Source organism: Channa argus, chromosome 14 (genome assembly GCF_033026475.1).
Source record: "Channa argus isolate prfri chromosome 14, Channa argus male v1.0, whole genome shotgun sequence".
In the NCBI taxonomy this organism is placed as follows: Eukaryota; Metazoa; Chordata; class Actinopteri; order Anabantiformes; family Channidae; genus Channa; species Channa argus.
Window position 1 is genome coordinate 7,401,243 of NC_090210.1, and position 24,571 is coordinate 7,425,813.

Consider the following 24,571-nt stretch of genomic DNA (forward strand, 5'->3'; position numbering starts at 1 on the left):
GCTTCTCTCCATAGCCTTTGTTTCTTTTTCTTTCGTTAAAAGCAGTTTTTGCTTAAGGGGGATTTGTAGAGTAGACTTTATTATGTGCCTTGAGATGACTTTGTTGTGAATTGGTGCTATATAAATAAATATGAATTGAAAATTTAATTGAAAGAGTAAAGTTATGTACAGGAGCCTTTCTACCTTCTGTTCTTTCAAGGCCTCTTGGCTGTGCTGAAGCAGACATTGTCCTCCGGAAATGTGAGTATGTTCTGGAGGTTCTGGACCAACATGATGAAGAACTGTTTGCAGACTGGACTGAGGGCCTGGAGGAAATCTGTCAAACCCACCTGAAGGAACCACTGCTCGTATTGGACACTGGGACAGGCCTGTTCCAAGTCAACCTTAGTCCTGCTGTAAGCACAAAGAGGATGACACATTAATCAGAGTTAAAATTTGTTTTGTCTGGTTTTGAACTGGTCCAAAGGTTGTAGCTGCTAGCACACCAGATATCATATGTTACATGCAGCCATCTTCAGTGTTAATTTATGTTTAATGTATTTACACAAACCTGATAAGATAAAGGTTACACCAAAATAAAATGTGAAATTTGTATCCTATTAACAAATACATTGCTTATTAATTTGTGCTGTAGCATATCAATGATTTCTACAGTACAGATTTCGCCTGTACTAAATTTGCTAATGTACCTCAAAGTACTACTAGTATTAACAGTTTGTGGATAAAGAGTAAAGATTTTGTATTTTTTACTCTGAGGGTAGAAACATAAAACAATGTTTATTCTTCAAATTGTTTCCATTTCCTTCCCCGCTCTCTCTTCCCAGTTGACATCAGTGCTAAGGGAGGTGAAGTATCTAGGCATGTTGAAGAACCCAAACATTCCTAAAGAAGCTCTTCATCTCTACTCCCAACGGGAGAGACTCTATATGGTTGGTAGATAGGCTTCTAGTGTTTTTTTCAATAGAGTCTCAGCTACATTCAAATATTAAAACTGCATTATATATTGTAGTACAACCAGACATTGACCTTGGTAACTCAGTGGTACAACCAGCTACAAAGTACCATTCTGGCTGTAGAGCTGGGGCTGGTGAAAGATGAGATTGACGTGATGAAATGTCAGCTAGGCCCAGCCCTCCAGGAGCTTGCTTGGGTTCAGGATGACCTATGGGACTACATTCAGAGCACACAAGACCTTGTCAAGGTACCTTGTTATCTTAAGGAAATCATTTCACTTCATTGCCAAATATCAAAAGAAACACAGCATATGTAGCATATTTACTGTATTCTGTTGTATTTTAAGTCTGTCTTAGCTATTTTTTGAGCTTTTATAGAGTTTGTTTAATGACAATATCCAAAGCTGGTGTGAATCTGTTGCCTGCCGATATGGCATGAACCCTGGCATCCTTCCTATGTGAGACAAGCCAGTTTTCCTCAATTACAGCTCCTAAAGCTATAAACAACAAGCAGCCGATGACCAAACAGAATGTAATTACTGGTAATAGTTGTTTTCTGTTGCTTTCATCAGAGCATTTCTAATCGTGTCCAGAGGAGCAAAGCTAATGTGGAGGCTATCCAGGCATTTATGGGTAAATTCAGCCACAAGGCCTTCATTACCAGAAAGAGCTTTGGTTGCACTCTTCTTGACTTCTCTGACATTGAACAGAGTGTTACCAGGCAGCATGCTCTTATCATCAATACAGGGAAACAGATACACAAACTTTTGCAGGTATATTTACACACCTTGTACACACCAATGACTTATTAGTATTGTTTTGTTTGTGTTTACAACTCCAGAATACAGATTTACTGTATGTATACTATATTCTGTTCTTCCCTTTATATTCCTATTAACTCACTGATACACATATCTTTTTCCCCAGGAGAACCAGTCTCTGCTTGGTGTGACCGACATGGACAGCAGTGAGTGGCAGGCCTACACAGTGTATGTGGATCAAATGATCCTGGCAGGCTTCTCCAGTGCAGTACGCTGCTCCCTGCAGTATCTAATGGACAACACAGATGCAGCCCAGTGCATTACACCACTATTTGAGATCCAACTGGTACTCAACAGTAGTGAGATGACCTTTGACCCTTCACTGGACTTCTGTCACAGTGGTAACTTCTATGACATTGTAGATAAGATGGTGTCCACCATCACAAACATGGCATCCTTCATTCCCAGAGTGGCCAAACATAAACACCTGGATAACTATCAGGTGCTTCAGAGATAAGATTATACTGTAGTACTATACACAGCATGCTTGCATGCTTAACACACAGACAGAAATATAAGCACCTACTGGTAAAGATACTTTAACATTGCCTCATCATTTATCTTTTTTGCTCATTTTGCAGTGTGACATAAATGAAATGGAGGATTTGTCAGAGATGTGTCGCATAATCCGGACACGGGCCCGTACAGCTATTGCTAAGGTAGATGTTTGTTTTCTTTTTCTTTTTTTTTATTCCACCCAAAAAAAACAGTACAACACACACAATACAAAAAATAACAGCATAACAACAGTGTGAGACACGACAAAAAGACAAGACACGTGTTCCCTATGAACAGTGTATGTTTGCTTGTGAAGGTGCATCGGGATTAGAGGATTAAGGAAGGGTAGTGCAGAAAAGCAGAAAAGGTATAATCATAAGAGAAATGAGAGTTGGGGGGGATAGGAACATACAGGTTAGGAGTGTACATAGTAAAGCTATAAACATGTTCTAAGTATATATATATTGTATAATTATTATTTTGGATAACACGAGAAAACCGATAGTACATTTAGATTAATGAGCTAAAACAGTACAAAAAGAAAAAAAATATACACACACACACACACACACACACACACATATATATATATATATATATATATATATATATATATATATATACATACATATATATATATATATATATATATATATATATATATATATATATATATATATACACATACACACACACACACACACACACACAAATAAGGTCCACAAAAAACATAAGAAACAAAAGAAAACATAAAAATAAAAAAGCAAACAAAAAAAAAGGCGGTAGTGACAAAATTTTTAGATTGAGGAGTTATTCATGGGGCTCCAGGGTGGTCCAGCTGCTTTGTTGCATTTTTGTTTAGTTAACTGTGTTGATTGTATTGCTTTTAGTCATTCTCTAGCTCCTAGTCGCCTTCAAACCCAAGGGGTGAGGGGTGGTTGGCTGCTTGTTTGCCTTCTAAAACAGCTCCCAGACCCTGAGGAGGGGGCCTGTTTATTAGGATGAACAGTGGAGAAGTATGGTGGTCTTGTACTTTAGTGATCCATACTGTTGCACCCATAGCAACCCCAAGGTGCCTCTCCATCAGGAGCCAAAAACAGGCCATTCAATAGGATGAGTGAGTGATAATTAGGTATAAATAATAATAATAGTGATGATGATAATGATAATAAACAAATAATAATTTAAATAAAAATAAATAAATAATTTAATGAAAATAATAATAATAATAATAATAATTTAAACAGATGTTTGTTTTCACTCTACCTATACTGTAGCAGCTCATTATGCTCGTAGGCTTCCTGATAAAAAAGGTTGTCTTCATTTTTCAGGTCAAAGAATACCAAGGGTCATTTGCCAGCTACCGGTACCTCTGGACTGATGACAGGTCAGTTGTAGTGGTCTTTTGTTCTCTGTAATTGGTATTTTTTTGACCTGATAAAGAAAAAAACAATTTTTTTTGTCTCGTCACAGGTCTGAATTCATGAGGCAGTTTCTGCTTTATGGTCGTGTGTTAAGTTTAGAAGAAGCTGAGCTGTATGCTGATTATGAACTGAAAAAGAACCCACCCACGTTGGATCACTTTAAAGAACAGGTGTGTTTCAGCTCTTAATTTTCATATTTTATCAGTATGTCATGGTTTATAGATCTAGTATATGCAGCCATTGTCTCTGGTAGTGATCGACCACTTGATCAATCAGCCACGTAATCGGGCCAATTTTAGACATTTTTAATCAACCTGCATTTGCCAATGTCTGCACTCATGCCGGTCAATTAAAAAAAAAAAAAAATTCATCTCATTTCACTCAAAATCAGAGTGCAAAGACTTGCATTGAAGTTATATTGAATTATTTTTCTACCTGTACTAGAAGCAAGTAAATAGCTTATTAGCATAAATATTAAAAAAGGATAATTTAAGAATATTGGTAATATCAGCTTTGCCTGTTTTCTGTCATTCACTGTATTGTTAATCACAACAAGCTTTTTGGACAGTTGTTTATTACACATACAGTCACAACTAAAGTTCAGTCTAATCTAATCAATCTAATCTAAAATTACAGTAGTAGTTTTACAAGATTCTACCAATACTATTTTAAAAATATAAATTAATACTAATCTGGTTATAAATTAATTTTGTTTGCTCAATTCTCATTATTTTAACTTGACTGAAATAACTCATGACCATATTTTTAGTAATCATCAAATGTTCATTTACATAAAACATATTTTTTTTATGTTTATCTTGTTTTTATTACCTAGTGTAATATGTGACACAAAAAGAGAGGAAAAAAATGTATCGGCATATATAGGCCATCGACTTCCCTGCTCTTTAAAGATTGGTTTTGGTACCAGACATTCACAAAACCCATATTGGTCAATCACCCATTATTTTTTTCTCTTTGGCCATTTCTCTGTATGAGTTGTCATATACTCATTGTTTCAGATCAACCTGTTTGAGTCTCTGTATGTACGAGTGAGCAAGATGGAGGACAGAAGGGTGTTTTGTGGTTGGCTGCAGCTCGACATCAGACCGTTCAAGCACACGCTGATGAATGTCATCAAGAGATGGAGCTGGATGTTTAAGGAGCACTTGCTCAACCACGTAATCCTGAGGTGAGAGACAAGCATCCAAGAAAAGACAATACAAACACTTCATTATGTTTAATACTCTAATTTTACTCTTATTTTAATTTGAGTATTTTTATATCATAGTTTATTAAAACATTGTTCCTGTCTTGCAGTGTGAGGGAATTATCCTCTTTTGTCCAGGACACAACATGTGGTCTTTCCAACAAGGTGTCAGATGGGGACTATGCAGGCCTTGTGAAGATCATGGGACACCTCATGGCCATACGAGACAGACAGAGTAGCAACGAATACAACTTCAAGCCCCTCAAGTCTACTGCTGACCTTCTCAAGACCTATGGACAGCAGCTGCCTGAGAACGTCTACACACAGCTAGAGGTGTGTACGAGTAAATAAATACTCACTTTTACTAGGATGCTAGACGATAAATACACTTATGGATACATATTATTATTTACTTTCTCACTAAAAAACACAGGAGCTGCCAGAGAAATGGAAGAGTCTGAAAAAAATTGCCTTCACAGTCAAACATGAAGTTGCCCCTCTACAGTCAAATGAAGTATCAGTTATACGCAGGAAATGTGTCCGGTTTGAGGTGAGGTTTTGTGTGAGCGGGGTACTATGACTCTGTGGCAACCCCTAATGAAGAGTGTCTGGCATTTAAACCGACTCACTTTCGGTCCTGCATTATGTATGACACCACATCCTCCAGTGTGTACTGTTACAGAGGCAGTTCTGCATAGAACCTACAGCTTTTGTGACTCCTGAATCCAATTTTATTTCCATATTGTAGTTGAAGCAGTATGAGTTCAGAGAAAGGTTTCGTTCCGAGCCCATCTTTAGGATAAGTGTGGAGGAACCATATAAACTAATAGACAAGGTTAGATAAGTAATAATTTGTTTACCCATATTTTACTTTTTTACTTAATTAATTTATTTTTTTAACGTTTTAAAATGTCATTGTCTTTAGACTAATCGAACAGTCGAAATGATGGAGGCAGAAATGAAGACACTGCAGGACACAGCTAATCTCTTTGAGGTCAGCTTCCCAGACTACAAGCGGCTACGCCAGTGTCGCTCTGACATCATACTGGTCAAAGTAGTGTGGGACATGGTCATCTTTGTTAAGGTACACATTAATGATGGCATTTTGATTTATCTACTATTATTGAGCTCCATAGACTCATTAATGGAAGGGCCAGCAGTTTCCTCACTGCAGGTACCCACATTTTGTTTTACTGATGTTTTTGTGCTTTAAAATTCTTTGATTGCTGTTGGCCTCACTAAATTCCTACCTTCCAACATACCTATTTTTGATTCTGATTTTAGACATTTTCTTCATTAAATTCATTAGAGAATCACAGATTGAATGTTTTCCACCTCCTCTCAATGCCAGACTAGTATAGAGGACTGGACTAAGACTCCCTGGAAGGAGATCAATGTTGAGCAGATGGATATGGAGCTCAGACGGCTTGCCAAAGTATGACAAGCTTTTATAGATGGACAACTTTTATTGCTAAAGCTGAGAAAAAAAGAGTGTAAGTCTGTCACAAATTATGACTATTTCTATTGAATATGAAAGGAGATGAAGATGTTGGATAAGGAGGTGCGAGTGTGGGATGTCTACATGGGCCTAGAATCCACCGTAAAGAACCTGTTGACCTCATTGAGAGCTGTCAACGAGCTGCAAAACTCTGCTGTCAGAGAGAGACACTGGCAACAGCTTATGAATACCACTGGGGTATGATACTCTCTCTGCTGCTGCTTTACAGTGTGTCATGCCACCTGATTTAATGCTTTATCATCATCCTCTGTACTCATATTTGCCACTTTGTTAAATGTAGTTAGTTCATGGACTGTAACCATCATTCATCTGTCCTGCACACTCCTGTCCAGGCCTATAATGATCAGCCAAGTTAAGTGAGCATAATTATCCTAATCTGAAACCTGATCTCAGTCATTGTTGTTGTGCGTTCCTCTCTGTCCTTAGGTCAGGTTTGTGATGGGAGTGGGCACCACCCTTGGGGACCTTTTAGAATTACAACTTCATCGTGTGGAGGATGAGGTTAAAAACATTGTGGACAAGGCTGTGAAAGAAATGGCCATAGAGAAGGTAAACTGAGCAACCAGGGATAGGCTTTAAATTCAGATTGTGGATGGATGAATGTAGTTCTATTCTTAGCAAAGAAACAAGCAGTGCCTTAAAACAGTTAAACAATATGTGACTTTCACCATATTATTAAACAATGAGGAAAATATTAGATCTAGCCAAACTGATAACCATGGGCATGAAGCTTATCAACAACAAAGTAAAGCAAAGACAATTATGTGAAAATAGTAACAAATGTATTACAAACTTAGCAACATCCAGTCATAAATCATTTTTGGTTTTTGCTTTAAGATGTGTTTTAAGGTTAATGTTTTTTACTTTTGCTTAGGTTTTGGCAGAGATAACTCAAACATGGAGTGTTATGTCATTGTCATATGAGACTCATGAAAGCACAGGAATCCCCCTGCTCAAAGCAGATGAGAATCTCATAGAGACCTTGGAGGACAATCAGGTAAGCCTGTGTAGACTTTGCAGATTCTCCAACTAGTGTGACTATCATGGAAATATTCATTGGAAACTTTCATTTTAGGTACAACTACAGAACATCCTGATGAGTAAATATGTAGAGTATTTCCAGGCAGAGGTGAGTGGATGGCAGAAGAAGCTGATGGTGGCTGACCTGGTCATCTCCTCCTGGATGTCTGTGCAAAGGACCTGGGCCCACCTTAACAGCATCTTCACCAACAGCGACGACATCCGTTGCCAGCTGGCCAGTGATGCAGAGCGCTTCCAGGGAATACACACTGACTTTGAGGTATCACATGTTTGAAAAAAGTACATCTGTCTCAACAAAACATTTAATTCGTACATACATAAATATCCTTTCCATTTTTTTTTTTTTAATTTTCATTGCCTCTTTTATTTACCTAGAATTTAATGACCGAGGTTGTGCAGAATAGTAATGTGGTAGACGTGACTAACCAGCATGGCTTCCTGGAGAATCTGGAGACCTTGCAGCAGAGGCTGTCAGTGTGTGAGAAGGCCTTGGCCGAGTATTTGGAGACCAAGAGGCTTACGTTCCCCAGATTTTATTTTGTCTCTGCTTCAGACCTGTTAGAGATTGTCTCCAAGGGAACACAGCCCAAACAGGTTACAGATGTTAGTTTAATAATACTTTTCAGATGGGAACACAAAGAGAGGGGCAGAATGTTTTAGTTATCACTCAGGTACATGTTCAGACCTCAATCAGTGTTTTTGTGTGACCAGGTGACCAGACACTTGCTTAAACTGTTTGACAACATAGCAGATCTTCGCTTCGAGGATTCAGACAGAGGTGAAGGAGGAGAGGCGGATAGAGGGCCAGTTGCTATAGGGATGTACAGCCGAGAGGGAGAATATGTTGCATTCTCTGAGCCATGTGTCTGTGAAGGACAGGTATTGAAAAATAAAAATCGATTTCTGTGAGTGAAATACAAGTAGTGACCTTTATCTGTACTGTGAATATTATGAACATATAGTAAGTATCGAATTGTGTGTGTGTGTGTGTGTATATATATATATATATATATATATATATATATATATATATATATATATATATATATATATATATATATATATATATATATATATATACATACACTGCACATTTTGTAATAATTTTTATGCTTTTCCGATTTATTTTTTTATTTGTACAAATTTATTTATTTATTGTTCTTTGGTGTTCTTTAGGCAGAATGTTGGTTAGGTGCTTTGGAGCGCACCATGCGCTGTACTGTTCGGAAGGAGATCCAGGAGGGTGTAGCTGCCTATGAAGACAAACCACGAGACCAGTGGCTCTTTGATTACCCTGCACAGGTCTCATCATTTAGAATCTGTACGACTTAACTTTATAAATATGCAAAGAATTTGTTGTGCATTCGTTTTCTTTCCATCTATAGGTGGGATTAACTTGTAGTCAGGTGTGGTGGGCAATAGATGTGGGCATTGCCTTTGAAAGGGTGGAGGAGGGATTTGAAACGGCCCTTAAAGACTACAACAGAAAACAGGTAGCACTAATACACATAATAACGGCCAGATGATGGTTAAATACTTGTGTTTCTTTCTCAGCAATGTTGAATTCCTGTTTTCTAGATCACACAGTTGAACTCACTTATCCACATGCTGCTTGGAGAATTAACTCCTGGAGACAGACAGAAAATCATGACTGTCTGTACCATTGATGTCCATGCACGAGACGTTGTTGCCAATCTAATAACTCAGAAGGTAATGTTTAAAAAAGCCATACATTTGTAGAATGAAGCAAAATACAAACAAGGTAACAATCCTGTTTGTGCTTTATGTTTTTTAGGTGACAACAGCCCAGGCCTTTGCATGGCTCTCCCAGTTACGCCATCGCTGGGATGATGAAACCAGACACTGTTACATTAATATCTGTGATGCCCAGTTTCAGTTCAGTTATGAATACCTGGGGAACACTAACAGGCTGGTCATCACTCCACTCACTGATAGGTACACATCCACTTCTATTGCCATGAACATGAATCTGCTTTAGATTGAGTGAAAAAAGACATCAGTAATAGACGCACTTTGCACTTACAGTAGGTGCCCAGTGAAATTAACCGTACAAACCATACGACCATACAAACAGAATGACTGACTGTAATTAATTACTGTTACTTTTATGAAAAAATAAACACATATGCAGAGACATTTAATCCAAATACCAATAATTTCTTCAGTTACTTGTGTCCTTTTTCTAAATAAATAATTTGAATATATAAATAAATAATATTCTTCTTCTGATAGGTGTTACATAACATTGACACAGTCCCTCCATCTGACTATGAGTGGTGCCCCATCAGGCCCAGCTGGCACCGGCAAAACAGAGACTACAAAGGACCTCGGACGCTCCCTGGGCATTATGGTATACGTGTTTAACTGCTCAGAACAGATGGACTACAAGGTAACATAGACTGTCCAGATGTTCACCCCAGTTGCTATATTGTGTTTACACAATAATCACCATAAAGTCACCATATTGTTCATTTGATATTATTTTCACCCTGTTGACTTGACTTTCTGACTATGTCTTATATTCCCCCAGTCTATAGGCAACATTTATAAAGGTCTGGCTCAGACAGGAGTTTGGGGATGTTTTGATGAGTTTAACAGGATCTCGGTGGAAGTGCTCTCTGTTGTTGCTGTGCAGGTCAAAACTATACAAGATGCTGTACGCAACAAGAAGCAAAGGTATATGTGGACAAATTTGCATGTATTGTAAACTGTCTATATAATTGTTCAACCTTTCTTCCACAAATTCAGTTTATTAATTTCTCTATGCAAACATTTGGCAATCTGTAATTAACACTGTTTGTGCTTAGGTTCCATTTTTTAGGAGAGGAGATTGAGCTTAAGCCAACAGTAGGAATCTTCATAACACTGAATCCAGGTTATGCAGGCAGAGCTGAGCTGCCGGAGAACCTCAAGGCTCTATTTAGGTGTGATAGAAACAGAGAAAATATGGAGATGTTACGTGCAGGGATTAACTCATGTTGAAGGTGACTCAATAATTGGTTTGCTAACTGTTCAGGCCTTGTGCTATGGTGATCCCGGACTTTGAGCTAATCTGTGAGATTATGTTGGTGGCAGAAGGATTCATAGATGCTCGTTTGCTGGCACGCAAGTTCATCAGCCTCTACACTCTTTGTAAAGAGCTTCTCTCCAAACAGGTATGTGCAGCCAGGGTGAATGTAACAGAAAGAGGAGGAATCTCAGCTGGATAATCATGTGATTATCCTTAGTTAAATTATGAGTCAGCAATTACTGCACTTCTAATTATGATTAGAATAAATTATCAGTTTTTATATTGTCTGCTGCATGTAACAGCTGTATTCCTTAAAGCATTTTTGGTATTACAAAGACATACATACTCTAAGTAGTGCTATAACATACTTGTCAGACCTAAAAATGTGGTTTGCCTAATTGCTGTCTGGCCTCGTGAATGGCCATAATAAGGAGGCTGTAGTGATTAATCCTTACAGCCTTTTTCGTTCTTTTCGTAATTTATTATTTATATCTACCAGGATCATTATGATTGGGGTTTAAGGGCCATCAAATCAGTCCTTGTTGTGGCAGGATCTCTAAAGAGAGAGGATCGTAGCAGACCTGAGGAGCAGGTACACATGAATATTTTTCAGTGGTGTATGCTGACATTCACACTACATCATCTCAAACCTAGGGGATATATAACTGGTTATGTGCAATCATATGGCTTGTAGTTTCTACAGTACCAAATTGAGTTAGGTGTGTTTTCATTGTCGAGCTGTCATTTTCATTTTATTCCCAGGTGCTGATGCGAGCACTGAGAGACTTCAACCTGCCTAAGATAGTTACGAATGATGTGCCCATATTCCTTGGGCTGATCAGTGACCTTTTTCCTCAGTTGGACGTACCCAGGAAAAGAAATCCTGAGCTGGAGAATGCTGTGCGCCAGTCAGTCAGTGAACTGCACCTGCAGCCTGAGGAAAACTTTATACTTAAGGTGTCTCATTTTACATCATATCAAAGTGAAACTGCTCTTTATCTTCTGTGTGACAAAATAAAATGTCTCTCTTTCAATAGTGGCATCAGTGGTTTTATGTCTGTCAACTATTATGAATGAAACATAGCTTATCAATATTTAAACAGTTATATTGTTCTGAATTGCAAGTTCAGGCTACATACAGTATAGGTCTAATTTGTGAAATTGAAATGTAAATGGTTAATCACTAAGTTTAGACATCAATTGTGAAGCAGTTTTCTTTTTTGTTTGTATGTTTACAGGTCACCCAGTTGGAGGAGCTACTGGCTGTCAGGCACTCTGTGTTTTTAATAGGTGGACCAGGAACTGGAAAGAGCCAGGTTCATTTTCTTAATAAGAACCCACATGCAGCATAGTGTTTCTCAATTTAAGTAACCCTATTTTAATAAAAGCTTTGTCAAATATTTATGATTATTGTTCAGATCTTGAAGACTCTCTATAGGACATATGCAAACTTGAAGATGAAGCCTACATGGAATGATATCAACCCTAAAGCAGTGACAACAGATGAATTGTTTGGATATTTGCACCCTTCTACCAGAGATTGGAAAGATGGTGGGGATTTTACAAAGAATGTAATTATTGATAAATATTAAACCTGCTGTTCCGTTAGATTTTGGGTTGCTTTCAAGCAGGACGTATTTTGATTACAAGCTTATAATTTACTCTGAACTATCTTCTCAGAACTAAGAAGAATTCTTCTAAGAATAAGAGTTTTTTTTTTGTAGTTCAGTGTTATTGTCATGATGACTATATTTAAAATAATATATATTATGTAATAATAATAATAATATTTGTTTTACTTAAGGTCTGTTCTCCTCTACCATGAGAGAGCTGACCTCTTTGAGCCACAATGGACCCAAATGGATTATCCTGGATGGAGATATTGACCCTATGTGGATTGAGTCACTCAATACAGTGATGGATGACAATAAGGTCAGAATTAATTTTTGTTGTTTAATATTGTCTTTTCTTTCCATTCTATTTTTGAGTTTTGTCCTCATGGAGTTTAAATGTTTTTTTAATTTTTATATCACACCACCCAAATGGCAAATCTAATTAGTTTGTACACAGACTGTTGTACAGTAGCATTCACTTTGCAGCCTTATTTATTACAAGACATTCTTAAGCTCTACCAAACCTAGTAGTTTCTCTCCTCTGTGCAGGTTCTGACTCTTGCCAGTAATGAGAGGATCAGTTTGTCCTCCTCCATGCGTCTCCTCTTTGAGATCTCTCATCTGAAGGCTGCAACTCCAGCTACTGTGTCCAGAGCAGGAATACTGTATGTCAACCCTCAAGACCTTGGCTGGAGCTCGTAAGACACATATGGAGGTACAAATAAAACCATGCACCATTATATACAGTTTATTCACTTTGCTGAAATTGTATTTCAGTTACGTGACAAGTTGGATAGACACACGACAAGCCCAATCAGAGCGAGCAAACCTCACTATTCTGTTTGATAAGTATGTTCCATACTGTCTGGAGCAAGTCCGCTGTAACCTCAGAACTATCACTCCAATTCCAGAAAACAGCATGGTGCAGGTAATGTAAATAACAAAAGGTCATATTGTATCTCAAGCTAAAGTGTCAGATACTGTATCTTACATTCTTCCTTACCTTCTTCACGTCGTACATGTTTATGTGTTCCTCAATCAGATGCTGTGTTCTTTGTTGGACTGCCTGTTGACAGAGGACAACACTCCAGCTGACTCTCCCAGAGAACTTTATGAGATGTACTTTGTCTTTGCCTGTGTCTGGTCATTTGGAGGGGCTCTCTTCCAGGACCATGTGTGTGATGACTAAATAAGAGCCAACTGGCATTTTGCATTACATAGATAATCAAACTATTTTTATTGTTTTATCGAATTATAATCTTTTTATTTTTTTACCGAAACTCGATCTAGCTTTGTGATTTCCGTGCCGAATTCAGCCGCTGGTGGACTAAAGAGATGAGAGCAGTAAAGTTTCCCTCCCAGGGCACCGTCTTTGACTATTTTATAGACTCTGAAACTAAAAAGTTTACTCACTGGAGCGAGAAGATGGTGCCGTTTGAGTTAGAGCCTGATGTACCATTACAGGTGTGTATTGTATGAATTTTGCGCTTATCTACTACAAGAATGCGATTACTGTTAATTCATTGACACACTCAGTTACGGCCCTCAGTAGGTCATGTAATGTCTATTTCAGACAGTGCTGGTCCACACCCCAGAGACCATTTGTCTGACCTACTTCATGGACCTGCTCCTCCAGAGAGGCAAACCTATCATGTTAGTGGGCAATGCTGGAGTGGGCAAGACCATCTTGGTGTCTGATAAAGTTGCCAAGCTGAAGGAGGATTTCATGGTGGCCAAAGTTCCCTTTAACTACTATACCACATCAGCCATTTTGCAGCGTAAGAATCAGACGAATAAAAGCAAATATCTTTGGGATGTCAGTGCTTGTGTTTTATAAAGCATGTCTTTGACTTTATATGTTAACTTGATCGATGTCCAAGGTGCCACATAAATTTTGAACTAATCGCTGAATTGCTGCTGTACCTACGCACTTATGTGTCAGAAAGCTCTTGTTTAAGTAGGTTTTTTGGGGCCGCTAAATGTTTTGTTTTCCTTTGTGTGTGTGTGTGTGTGTTTTTTTTTTGTTGTTGTTTTTTTACTTTTTTCTAAGATATCATTGCCCAGATTTAAATTATTTTTTAATAATAAAGTTGTTACTGAAATTGTTGTGTGAATGAATGAGAAACACCAAGCTACAATTAAGATTTTGATTGTTTTTTGTGTCACTATGTATTACGTCTAGTATTACTTCACTGCATTTGCACATTAATAATGGTTGAATTGCACAGCAGCCATTATAATGCAGATATATACTTTCATTTTGAATTCTCTTTTCCTGGTGCAGATATGAAGAGATGGTACTGCAATACACACATTTTGTGTGTTAACTGTCTTTCAATGAGCTGTTCTGTGCATTATATGAACCTCAGGTGTCCTGGAGAAACCCCTGGAGAAGAAAGCTGGTCGTAAGTTTGCTCCACCCATCGCTAAGAAACTCATTTACTTCATAGATGACCTCAACATGCCTGAGGTGGACATTTATGGGACTGTTCAACCTCACACACTTATACGGCAACACCTTGACTACAACCACTGGTAAGATTTTTGGACATTTACGTGTCCAAGCCTTTATATTTCTACAATTTCTAAATATACAGCTACATTCTGTATGTAAAACATGTACAATTCAAGTTGTTCAAAATTTCATATTATTAGGTATGACAGACAGCGACTTGTTTTGAAAGAAATACATAACTGCCAGTATATCACCTGTATGAACCCAACAGCTGGAAGCTTCTCTATAAACCCCAGACTACAGGTAGGCATTTATGCACATAGGATTTTATAGTACATACTATATTGACAAAATATCATAATCAACATGGCTTTACATATTAAACGCGTCATACAATGTAGAAATGTGCAAAAAAATTGAAATTATTGCAAATGTTCAAACAACCCATGAAAACAAGAGGTCACCTTATTAAAATGTATTGTTTCAGAGCCACTTCAGAAAAGAAAATTGCTACAAACTCTTAACTGTTATATAATCATTTTTAAATCTCCCTGCCTCCATTCCAGAGACATTTCTCAGTGTTTGCAGTACATTTCCCCGGTGCCGATGCATTAGCCACTATTTTCTCCAGCATCTTATCAGCTCACTTCCTTCAGGGTGGATTCAGCTATGGTGTTTCTCGCTCAGTTGGGACTCTCATACAGGTATTTAAAGCATTATTACAGCATTTGTCTAAATGAAAACCAGATTTGAATCTTTGCTTAAATCCATGCAAACAGTGTATCAAACAATCTGTGACTTTGCTCTGTTTGGGGCAATTTATCCGTTTCTACAACCATCATTTGGTGTTGCTCATCCAGGCAGCTATTTGTCTGCACCAGAAAATTTGCCAGAACTTCCTTCCCACAGCTATTCGCTTCCATTACATCTTCAACCTACGAGACCTCTCCAACATCTTCCAGGTAGAACATACAAAGTTATTCAAACTATTTCTGTAGCAGCAATAATCCACCCCATTAAGCAAATTACATGTTCTTGTTTTGTGTAGATGGTGATGTAGGAGATAAACTTCAAGATAGATCACATGTTTGTTTACTCCTCTGGGTATGTCACCTGGTGTGTAGGGTATTCTGTTTGCCCTGCCGGACTGTATTCGTTACCCAATGGAGCTGGTTAATCTGTGGCTCCATGAGAGCTCCAGGGTGTACTCGGACAAGCTGATGGAAGAAAAAGATGTGGAACTCTTCATAAAAATCCTGCTGGACACTGGCAAGAGATATTTTGAGGTAAGAAACAATATTTAAAATGTTTACACATTACAATGTATAAATATTGTAAAAACATGTATGTAAAATACATAAACGATTAACAAGGCTCCTCTTGTCACAGATCCTAGAATGTAAAAAGTGTTTTATATTTTTTAAGGCAAACTGTAAAGTTTAAATACCTCAAAAGGACCCATTTCTAGTAATTGGATGGTAGTTTGACTGTGGCATGTTCAGTATGTCCTCCTGCTTTCTTATGTCTGTATACTAATTTCTGCAGGGAATAGATGAATCCATTTTTATCCACCAGCCTTTGGTGTACTGTCACTTTGCTCAGGGGTTGGGAGAACCTCGTTATCACCAGGTAGACATTTATTTACATACAGTACAAGATAGTCTGAGCTATTTTAGTCTGGGCATCTTGTTGCTCCATTCAAACATTCATTTATTTATTTTTAATTGTGGTAATAAAATTGGGTGAGTTTAATTGTTTTTGACTTTATTCAATTTAGGAGGTGGATTATCTTTAGCTCATATATTTAAATACAATATTGCACCAATTCTGCTGTCATGTATAATCTGTCAGGAAATAAATGAGGATGAATGCACTGTCATTAGCAAACTAATTACCTTTCGTTTCTATATGGGGTTTGAATAGAAAGTTAATCAACTCAAGTCTTGATAAGAACTTAATTTCATTACCTGTCTGGAAGTTGTTATATAGTGACTTGGACAGTGTTGCCCTTACTCAAGAGCCGAGTTCATTTGTTTGTTTTCCCTGTCTTGTCAGGTTTCAGACTGGGAGAAACTCCAAAAGACACTAGCAGAGGCTCTGGAGCATTATAATGAGCTGCATGCTGTCATGGACCTGGTACTATTTGAAGAAGCTATCCAGCATGTGTAAGACATCAGAAGTACTGGAGTGCATTATTGGAAGAGGGGGGTCCTCATTTTGGCCACCTCATATATTTTAAATTGGGTGGCCAAAGCATAAACAACCACCTCTTCTTATAATGCACTGCAATCTGACTCCACTACTCACTTTGACTTCAATAATAAACACATATTAGATTTATCATTTTTCGGACAGTTTCAACCTAAAATTGTGTATATATATACACACACACACACACACACACACACACACACACACACACATATTTTTATATATATATATAATTGCAGTGTTTGTGTGCAGATGTCGTATCAGTCGTATCTTGGAAGCCCCCTATGGTAATGGCCTGCTTGTGGGGGTTGGAGGCAGTGGAAAGCAGAGTCTGTGTCGCTTGGCTGCCTTCCTCAGCATGCTGGAAGTTTTCCAGATCACTCTTCGTAAAGGTTATGGCATAAGTGACCTTAAGGTAAGCATGCACACAAGCATGTAAAATAGATGCTAAATTTCATTCCACTCCTTGAAATGTGCATCATTGATTTTCTTTGCTGTATTCTTTGCTCTTTTCCTGCAACCCCTCATCTCCAGAGTGATATAGCAGCATTGTACATAAAAGTGGGGGTAAAGAACATAGGGACAGTGTTCCTTCACACCGATGCTCAAATTCCAGATGAACGCTTCCTGGTGCTCATCAATGATATGCTGGCCTCAGGTTTGGCTAATTTGACTGTCTTCTAACCCTTCTTTTGATGGGCAAAGGCTTTCTGTTTAAAAGCTGCTATTATCAAAACTTAAGAATAGTATACTTTCTTTAAGGGAAAATTGTTTGCATTTGTAGTGACAGCCTGAAAGCATCAATAGTAACTAGAGTGAAAGTTTAATCAGTTAAATTAAGTTTCTCAGAGCAAAGATGTTTGAACAGGGACCAAAGAAGACTAAAATGCCAAAGCATGTGAGTGACTTATATATTTAACTAGGGCGTGGTACTGTATTTTGATCATGACAGTGGTTGAGTCAATAAACAGGAACATAGACATACTGAGTATGTATTGCTTATTTTAGGGGATATTCCAGACCTTTTTAATGATGAAGAAGTGGATATGATTGTGACATCCATCCGTATGGAACTCAGAGGACTGGGACTAACAGATACCAGAGACAACTGCTGGAGCTTCTTCATTGAGAGGATACGAAGACAGCTAAAAGTGGGAAACATAGTTTATTATGTAGTATTAAGCCATGTAACTACTGCCGTTGACGTGTAACATGATGTCTAACTTATTTAAAAACATTACCATAACACTTATTGTTAAATAATTCTTTAGTTTTTAATCTTCATCCTCCACCGATCTGTTCTCCAGGTGGTTTTATGTTTTTCTCCAGTTGGGTTTACACTGCGGACACGTGCACGAAAGTTTCCAGCTCTGGTGAATTGTACAGCCATTAACTGGTTCCACCCCTGGCCTCCACTCGCCCTGCAGTCTGTCAGCTCTACTTTCATAGAGAAGATACCTGCACTGGAGGTATCAACATATACCTTTATCATACTACTTTTGAATGAAAAAATATTAAATTTTAAAATGGAAATGCATGTCAAATAGTAGCAACTAAACCAGTAAAACTATACAATAATTGTATAAGAAAAGTAAAATATTACTTAGGTTTTAGGTTTATTAGGAAACATTGTATTACTATAACCGGTAGATGTCAATCTAATATTTAATGAGTTGTGTGTGCTTACCCAATGCAGCCAAATGTGAGGGCATCTATCAGTGAGTTCATCTCTTACGCCCACACAAGTGTCAATGAGGTGAGTTCATAGTACACTCTCTGGGTCATAACCACTCCTGACATCTTCTCTGACACTACTTCCCAGTCTCTTTTGTTTGACTACAACATCCAGGTAAGTGTCAAGTACCAGCAGAATGAGAAACACTTCAACTATACCACTCCCAAGAGCTTCCTGGAGTTTATGAAGCTGTATGACAATCTACTTGGCAAAAAACGTAAGGAGCTGACCCAGAAGATGGAAAGATTAGAGAATGGTCTACAAAAACTGCAGTCTACTGCATCACAGGTGAAATAATATGAACTGTACTACCTTATCTGATAGCCTACCCAATAAAGCACCCTAATTTTTCTTGCTTGTATTGTTCTTAGTCTTTTTTTTTTTCTTTTTTTTTTTTCAGGTGGAGGACCTGAAGGCCAAGCTAGCAGTGCAGGAGGTAGAGCTGTGGCAGAGAAACTCAGAAATTGAAGCTCTCATTGCTAAGATAGGACAACAGACAGACAAGCTGAACCAAGAAAGGGCTGTGGCTGATGCAGAGGAGCAAAGGGTAGAGTGTCTACATTTTCAAGGGAATATAGAAGTCCCAGATCTTGAAAATCGCAGATATTTCAGATTAGTAGTCCATTTCTTTTGTTGATGAATGGCAGTGGAAGCTTAATAACAGTACATTGTAACCTTGTGTGTGTGTGTGTGTGTGTGTGTGTGTGTGTGCTTGTGTATAATATAGGTATATTATTATATATTGTTTTTTTGGGGGGTATTCTTGTATAGAATAAAGGTACATTTGCAAAAAGAATAATGATACTGTTCGTGGTTCCTGGCTTCTGCATAAATTAGTCATGAAATTTGATGTGATATTTACCAAAGTCACAAATATCAGCAAACTCAATATTCTTAGGCTGATAAAACACAAACAGCCATAATAATTTATATCTTTATTTAAAAAACTATATAAATACAAAGTAGTGGTGGAAAAAACTGTGTTTTAATATCTAGTTGAAACATATTTGGCAGCCAAAAACCTTAAGCAACTGCTTCCTGTAGCTGTGGAGTACATGTGCACCATGTTCAGAGGGAACTGCTTCAGCCCAGCCATATTCTTAGGACACTGGGTTTGAACAGCTCTCTTGAGGTTCTTTCATTTTCTATTGGGTTGAGGTCTGGGCTCTGCTTTGTGTCTCTCAAGCCATTCTGTTGTAGATTTACTTTGCTTTTCAAGCTTGTTACTCTAAGGTTTTCAAATAAAGACATAAAAGAACACGACCTTTTGGGTTTTGTGTTTGTTTGTAATTTTTTAATTTTGGTGACATTTGTGGGTGTCCATGTGTATTGTTCAGGTGGCAGCAATTCAAGCCAAAGTGACCAAACAGCAGCAGGACACTGAAGAGGACCTGGCCAAGGCTGAACCTGCCCTACAGGCAGCCAATGCAGCCCTCAATACACTGAACAGGGTAAAAATATATAAATATAAATGCAAAGACCAGAATCCTTTTACTGCAATTTATTTATGGACCTTTGATTTTATACATACCTGCAACTTTCTCTGTAAAGAAACAGAGAAAAACATGTCCCCATCTCTGTCACTCATAAGAAAGTGTGTGTGTGTCTGTGTTATCCAGCTGAACCTGACAGAGCTGAGGACATTCCCCAACCCTCCAGGTATTGTCGCCAACGTCTCAGCAGCTGTTCTGGTTCTGCTGTCTCCCCAAGGCCGAATCCCCAAAGATCGCAGCTGGAAGGCTTCCAAGATGGTTATGAGCAAGGTCATATTTTGCAGCAACTTCTTTTAGTTCTTTTAGTTAAAGTAATGGCTTGAAAGCACAAAGCCAGTAAGTCCATCACAAAAAAGCCACCTGAACTGCTGAATTGACACCGTTTCACATTTAAAATGACTTATTGCCCTTTTATTTGTCCTCTTTTTTTCTAAGCTACCAACATGACTAGAAATGTTATGATGTTGTTATATACTGTAGATGGTGGGACTCTTCACAATTTTACGTTGGGGAACATTTTTCTGAAATTGTTCCACAATTTTTAGATGCAGATTGGTGAACCTCTGCCCATCTTTACATTCGAGTGACTCTGCCTCTCAGAAATGCTCCTTTATACTCAGTCATGTTACTGACCTGTTGCCAATTAACCTAATAAGTTGTCAAATGCGCCTCCATTTCTTTTTGATATATGGCAATTACATTTTCCAGTATTTTGTTGCCCCTCTTCCAACTTTTTTGACATGTTATGCTGCTATCAAATTCAAATTAGAGCTAATATTTTACATGAAATTGTAAAATGTCTCCGTTTCAACATCTGATATGTTGTTTATGTTCTATTGCGAATAAAATATGGGTTATTGAGATTTGCGAATAACAATTTGTAGTTAGTAGATGCTGCGTGTTTAATTCACTTAGACTTTATTGTGCATCACTCTATTAATGATCTCTTCGATTATTCAGCTTTTTGCTGCTACAGCATCAAATGCACATAATATATGGAGCTGTGTTCACCATGTAAATAAACAGTTCTAATCCAACAATCTCCCCCCAACAGCTGTGTGTGAACTGGCTTCATTCAGAATTGTATGTGGATATGATGATGTGAAGTTTTATCTACGGCACATTCAGGTGGACGACTTCCTGCAGGCTCTGGTGAATTTTGACAAAGAGCACATTCCCGAGGCCACAGTAAGGTGTGTGAAAGATGAGTACCTCAGTGACCCAGAATTCAACCCCGAGTTTGTTCGACAGAAATCCTCAGCTGCTGCAGGACTTTGTGCCTGGGTGATCAACATGATACGCTTTCATGAGGTACCATCTGTCACACATATTTATTGGCATTGTGTAATGTTCTTTGATTTACATAACTGTGTTGTTGTTTATGTTATTTTACTTGTTTTTTTACTTCTCCCCAACTACTGTGCTGCCTTGGATAGATTTTTGTAAGTACAGCTCTCTTTTCATATTGTAGAGGTTCAAATTCAAAGTTTGTCATTTTTACACACCTGAACACATAAGGTGTATAGGGTTTATTTTAATCATGTTTGTTTTATATTAAATTATTTTTAGAACAATGTTTATATCATTAAAAATCACAAAGCTCATAATGTGTTCTCAGAGCTAATTCTCAGTGTTTTCTTTCTACAGTCCTCAAAAATTCAATTTCATTAACAGCTTTTAAAAGAAGGCTGTTGTATTACCAGTGGAGTCATGCAAAAACATTTTGGACCAGATCTTCTGTCTGTCTTTGGGTGTGTGATTGTACATTGTGTCTTCAGGTATTCTGTGAAGTAGAGATGAAGAGGATGTGTCTGTCTCAGGCCAATGCTGATCTGGTTGAGGCTGCTGACAAACTACAGATAATCAGGAAAAAACTCACCGTGAGTCTGTCTAAAAATAATGTACTGATTTTGTTTCACTGTGTTCATTTTTAGTCACTCACAGCTTGCGCATAGCAACAGATAATTTCTAAGCATTTCTAAGAGATATTTCCTATAGTAACAAAGCCCACAAGTTATTATATAAACTGTGGCTCTCTTGTGGCCTTTCTCAGGATCTGGACAGGAGCTTGGACACTCTGACATCAACATTTGACAAAGCCATGTCAGAGAAACTAGGGTTTCAAGAAGAGGTCAACCGTACCAACAAGACAATAGAATTAGCCAATCGACTCGTCAAAGGGCTAGAGGTGGGCACAGAAGCACCCAATAGGCAATCAGTTCGATTTTTCTTTCTGAAACAAAATGTGTGTACAGTATATTTGTTGGTTTTACAGAGTGAGAATGTGCGCTGGGCCCACTCAGTCGCTCAGTATCACGAACAGGAGAAAACTCTGTGTGGGGACGTGCTCCTAACTGCAGCTTTCATCTCTTATGCCGGCTCCTTCTCCAAGAAGTACAGGAGAGAGCTGCTGGACAACCTCTGGATGCCATTTCTGCAGAGCCAGAAGGTAAAAAACCTAAATTTCTCCTGAGTTATTCTACACAAAGTTCAGAGAAGTGTATATAATAATAAGGGTTGAAGAAGAATTTCCATGAATGTTATATCGCCATCTATTTTTAACGATCATGTCTTCTTATTTGGCTGAGTTCTCAAAAGTGTTTCTATTCAGATGCCCATCCCCATGACAGAGGGTTTAGATCCAGTGTCAATGCTGACTGATGATGCCATGGTTGCCCAGTGGAACAACGAAGGCCTACCAGGAGACAAAATGTCCACCCAGAATGGAACAATACTCACTAACTGTGAGTACTACATCACATCAACATGGGAAGGGTGTTTTCCTTCTCACAGTTAATGGAAACAGTACTAGATTTGCTTGGTAATAGTGTCATGTGTGTATTGTTCCAGGTGAGCGCTGGCCTCTCCTGATTGACCCTCAGCTTCAAGGTATCAAGTGGATCAAGAGTCGCTATGGCAGCAGACTCAAGGTTATCAGTCTAGGACAGAGAGGGTGAGTGATTTGTCGTTACAGTTTTACCATCTACAAGTAGTGTTCAAAACTTTTAGTATCTGAAACACAGCCTTAGTCTTTTCTTCATGAATATATTGTACATATTAAAATCACATTCAGTGAATATGGAAATCTTTCACTGTAAAGAACCTGCAGGATGTGTGGAGCTTGATTTGCAGCATTCTAACTTAGCAATGACCTGCTACCAATTGCCCTGTTCTTCAGCAATGCTACTATTTTGTCTATCGGGGAAAACTGAAATTATTTGTGTTTAGTTGCTCTCAAAGTTATTTAATCCCCACTGCAATTCAAGTGTATTGGCAAAATTTTCAAACTTTCAGCTGTTTGCAATAAACACAAGAAGATATAAAATAGCTTAACACAACTAATCACATACAAGTACAAAAAGATAGTAAACGCACTGAATGTTTCTAGAGATTAGAAGCATACTTTCCAAGTTCAAAGTTACCGGAACAGTGGCTTCACTGTTGCAGAAAAATTTTGCCATCAAGCACCAGATTTTTCAGCACATGGAGAAAAACCCTCGAGTGACTGCAAAAGACCTGGAGCAAGATTTGTTGTCAACAGGCACCGAAGCTTCGGTTTGAAAATTAAAGTTCTTGCTATACGTGGAAGGTTTTCATGCAAGTACACCACAACTGACCCAAAAGGACAAGAAAGTTCCTTAAATGTTCGAGATCAAATAAATAAGCCACATAGATTTTGGGATTCTGTTCTATGTGACACAAAACTGAAATTTTTGGGCCTATAAATCAGATTATTTTTAAGAGGAAGAAAAACAAAACATATCCTGGATAGAACAACTTACTACAGTGAAGTATGGTGTTGGCTAAATGATGTTGCGGATTGCTTTCCTACCTCTGGCACCCGAACCCTGCGGCACGTGGAAGGCAGGAGGGATTCATTCAAGTATGATGGAATCGTAGTAGAAATCATCTAGCAGTCTGTGAGGAAGCTGAAGCTTGGTCATCATTGAACCTTCCAACATGACAATGGTCCTAAGACCTCAAAGTCCACCAAGGTTTGGTTGCAGAAGTCCCAAAAGATTGTAGAGTGGCTGTCACAGCCATCTGACATAAACTTCATACATAATCTCAGGTGGAATTTAAAGTAGGTGGTTCAAACACGCAAACACAAGAATATGCGTGAACTAGAGGCCATTGCGTATGAGGAAAAGGCTACGAGTCTTCTGGTATGCTTCCAGAAACAAGTGTCTGGCTATGCATTACTTTTGCAGCAGGTCATAACAGCTGAAGGATGTGTTGAAGTATTGAAGACATTTCTCATGATTAAATTGTTCATTGCAAACAGCTGAAAATTTTAAAAATTTCCCATTACACCTAACTTGTAATGGTGTTTGAATAATTTGGAGTGCAACTGTAAATGCTGTTTATTTTCATAAATGTATATTGTTGTTCCAGTTATGTAGATGTAATAGAACAGGCTGTAGTGGCAGGGGAGACTGTCCTCATTGAGAACCTTGAAGAGACGCTTGACCCTGTTATTGACCCTCTGCTGGGACGACACACCATAAAGAAGGGCAGGTAACACAAGTAACATGCATACACAAAGTTACCATCTGTTCCTCTCTGTCTT

General features: G+C 38.1%; 1 protein-coding gene across 1 annotated transcript in view; it reads left to right on the top strand.

Moving 5' to 3' along the window:
* Positions 1–24,571, top strand: part of LOC137098292 (dynein axonemal heavy chain 11-like) — a 37,443-nt gene that overhangs the window by 6,002 nt on the left and 6,870 nt on the right. The window contains 63 exon segments of the mRNA XM_067474395.1: positions 200–395; positions 825–929; positions 1,010–1,201; positions 1,526–1,726; positions 1,881–2,216; positions 2,356–2,433; positions 3,604–3,659; positions 3,746–3,866; positions 4,716–4,885; positions 5,014–5,236; positions 5,337–5,453; positions 5,652–5,738; positions 5,829–5,987; positions 6,255–6,338; positions 6,441–6,599; positions 6,849–6,971; positions 7,297–7,419; positions 7,498–7,722; positions 7,839–8,057; positions 8,175–8,342; positions 8,640–8,765; positions 8,849–8,956; positions 9,042–9,173; positions 9,259–9,419; positions 9,717–9,873; positions 10,015–10,160; positions 10,233–10,287; positions 10,290–10,408; positions 10,501–10,639; positions 10,994–11,086; positions 11,257–11,451; positions 11,733–11,810; positions 11,913–12,045; positions 12,299–12,426; positions 12,657–12,805; positions 12,885–13,035; positions 13,150–13,281; positions 13,398–13,571; positions 13,681–13,885; positions 14,477–14,642; positions 14,763–14,865; positions 15,129–15,266; positions 15,423–15,524; positions 15,687–15,848; positions 16,108–16,191; positions 16,618–16,727; positions 17,026–17,188; positions 17,308–17,431; positions 17,782–17,924; positions 18,081–18,242; positions 18,470–18,529; positions 18,623–18,796; positions 18,909–19,055; positions 19,846–19,959; positions 20,128–20,271; positions 21,130–21,312; positions 21,438–21,443; positions 21,780–21,881; positions 22,055–22,189; positions 22,277–22,450; positions 22,613–22,745; positions 22,852–22,954; positions 24,397–24,519. Coding sequence (XP_067330496.1) covers positions 200–395; positions 825–929; positions 1,010–1,201; positions 1,526–1,726; positions 1,881–2,216; positions 2,356–2,433; positions 3,604–3,659; positions 3,746–3,866; positions 4,716–4,885; positions 5,014–5,236; positions 5,337–5,453; positions 5,652–5,738; positions 5,829–5,987; positions 6,255–6,338; positions 6,441–6,599; positions 6,849–6,971; positions 7,297–7,419; positions 7,498–7,722; positions 7,839–8,057; positions 8,175–8,342; positions 8,640–8,765; positions 8,849–8,956; positions 9,042–9,173; positions 9,259–9,419; positions 9,717–9,873; positions 10,015–10,160; positions 10,233–10,287; positions 10,290–10,408; positions 10,501–10,639; positions 10,994–11,086; positions 11,257–11,451; positions 11,733–11,810; positions 11,913–12,045; positions 12,299–12,426; positions 12,657–12,805; positions 12,885–13,035; positions 13,150–13,281; positions 13,398–13,571; positions 13,681–13,885; positions 14,477–14,642; positions 14,763–14,865; positions 15,129–15,266; positions 15,423–15,524; positions 15,687–15,848; positions 16,108–16,191; positions 16,618–16,727; positions 17,026–17,188; positions 17,308–17,431; positions 17,782–17,924; positions 18,081–18,242; positions 18,470–18,529; positions 18,623–18,796; positions 18,909–19,055; positions 19,846–19,959; positions 20,128–20,271; positions 21,130–21,312; positions 21,438–21,443; positions 21,780–21,881; positions 22,055–22,189; positions 22,277–22,450; positions 22,613–22,745; positions 22,852–22,954; positions 24,397–24,519 — 8,778 coding nt within the window.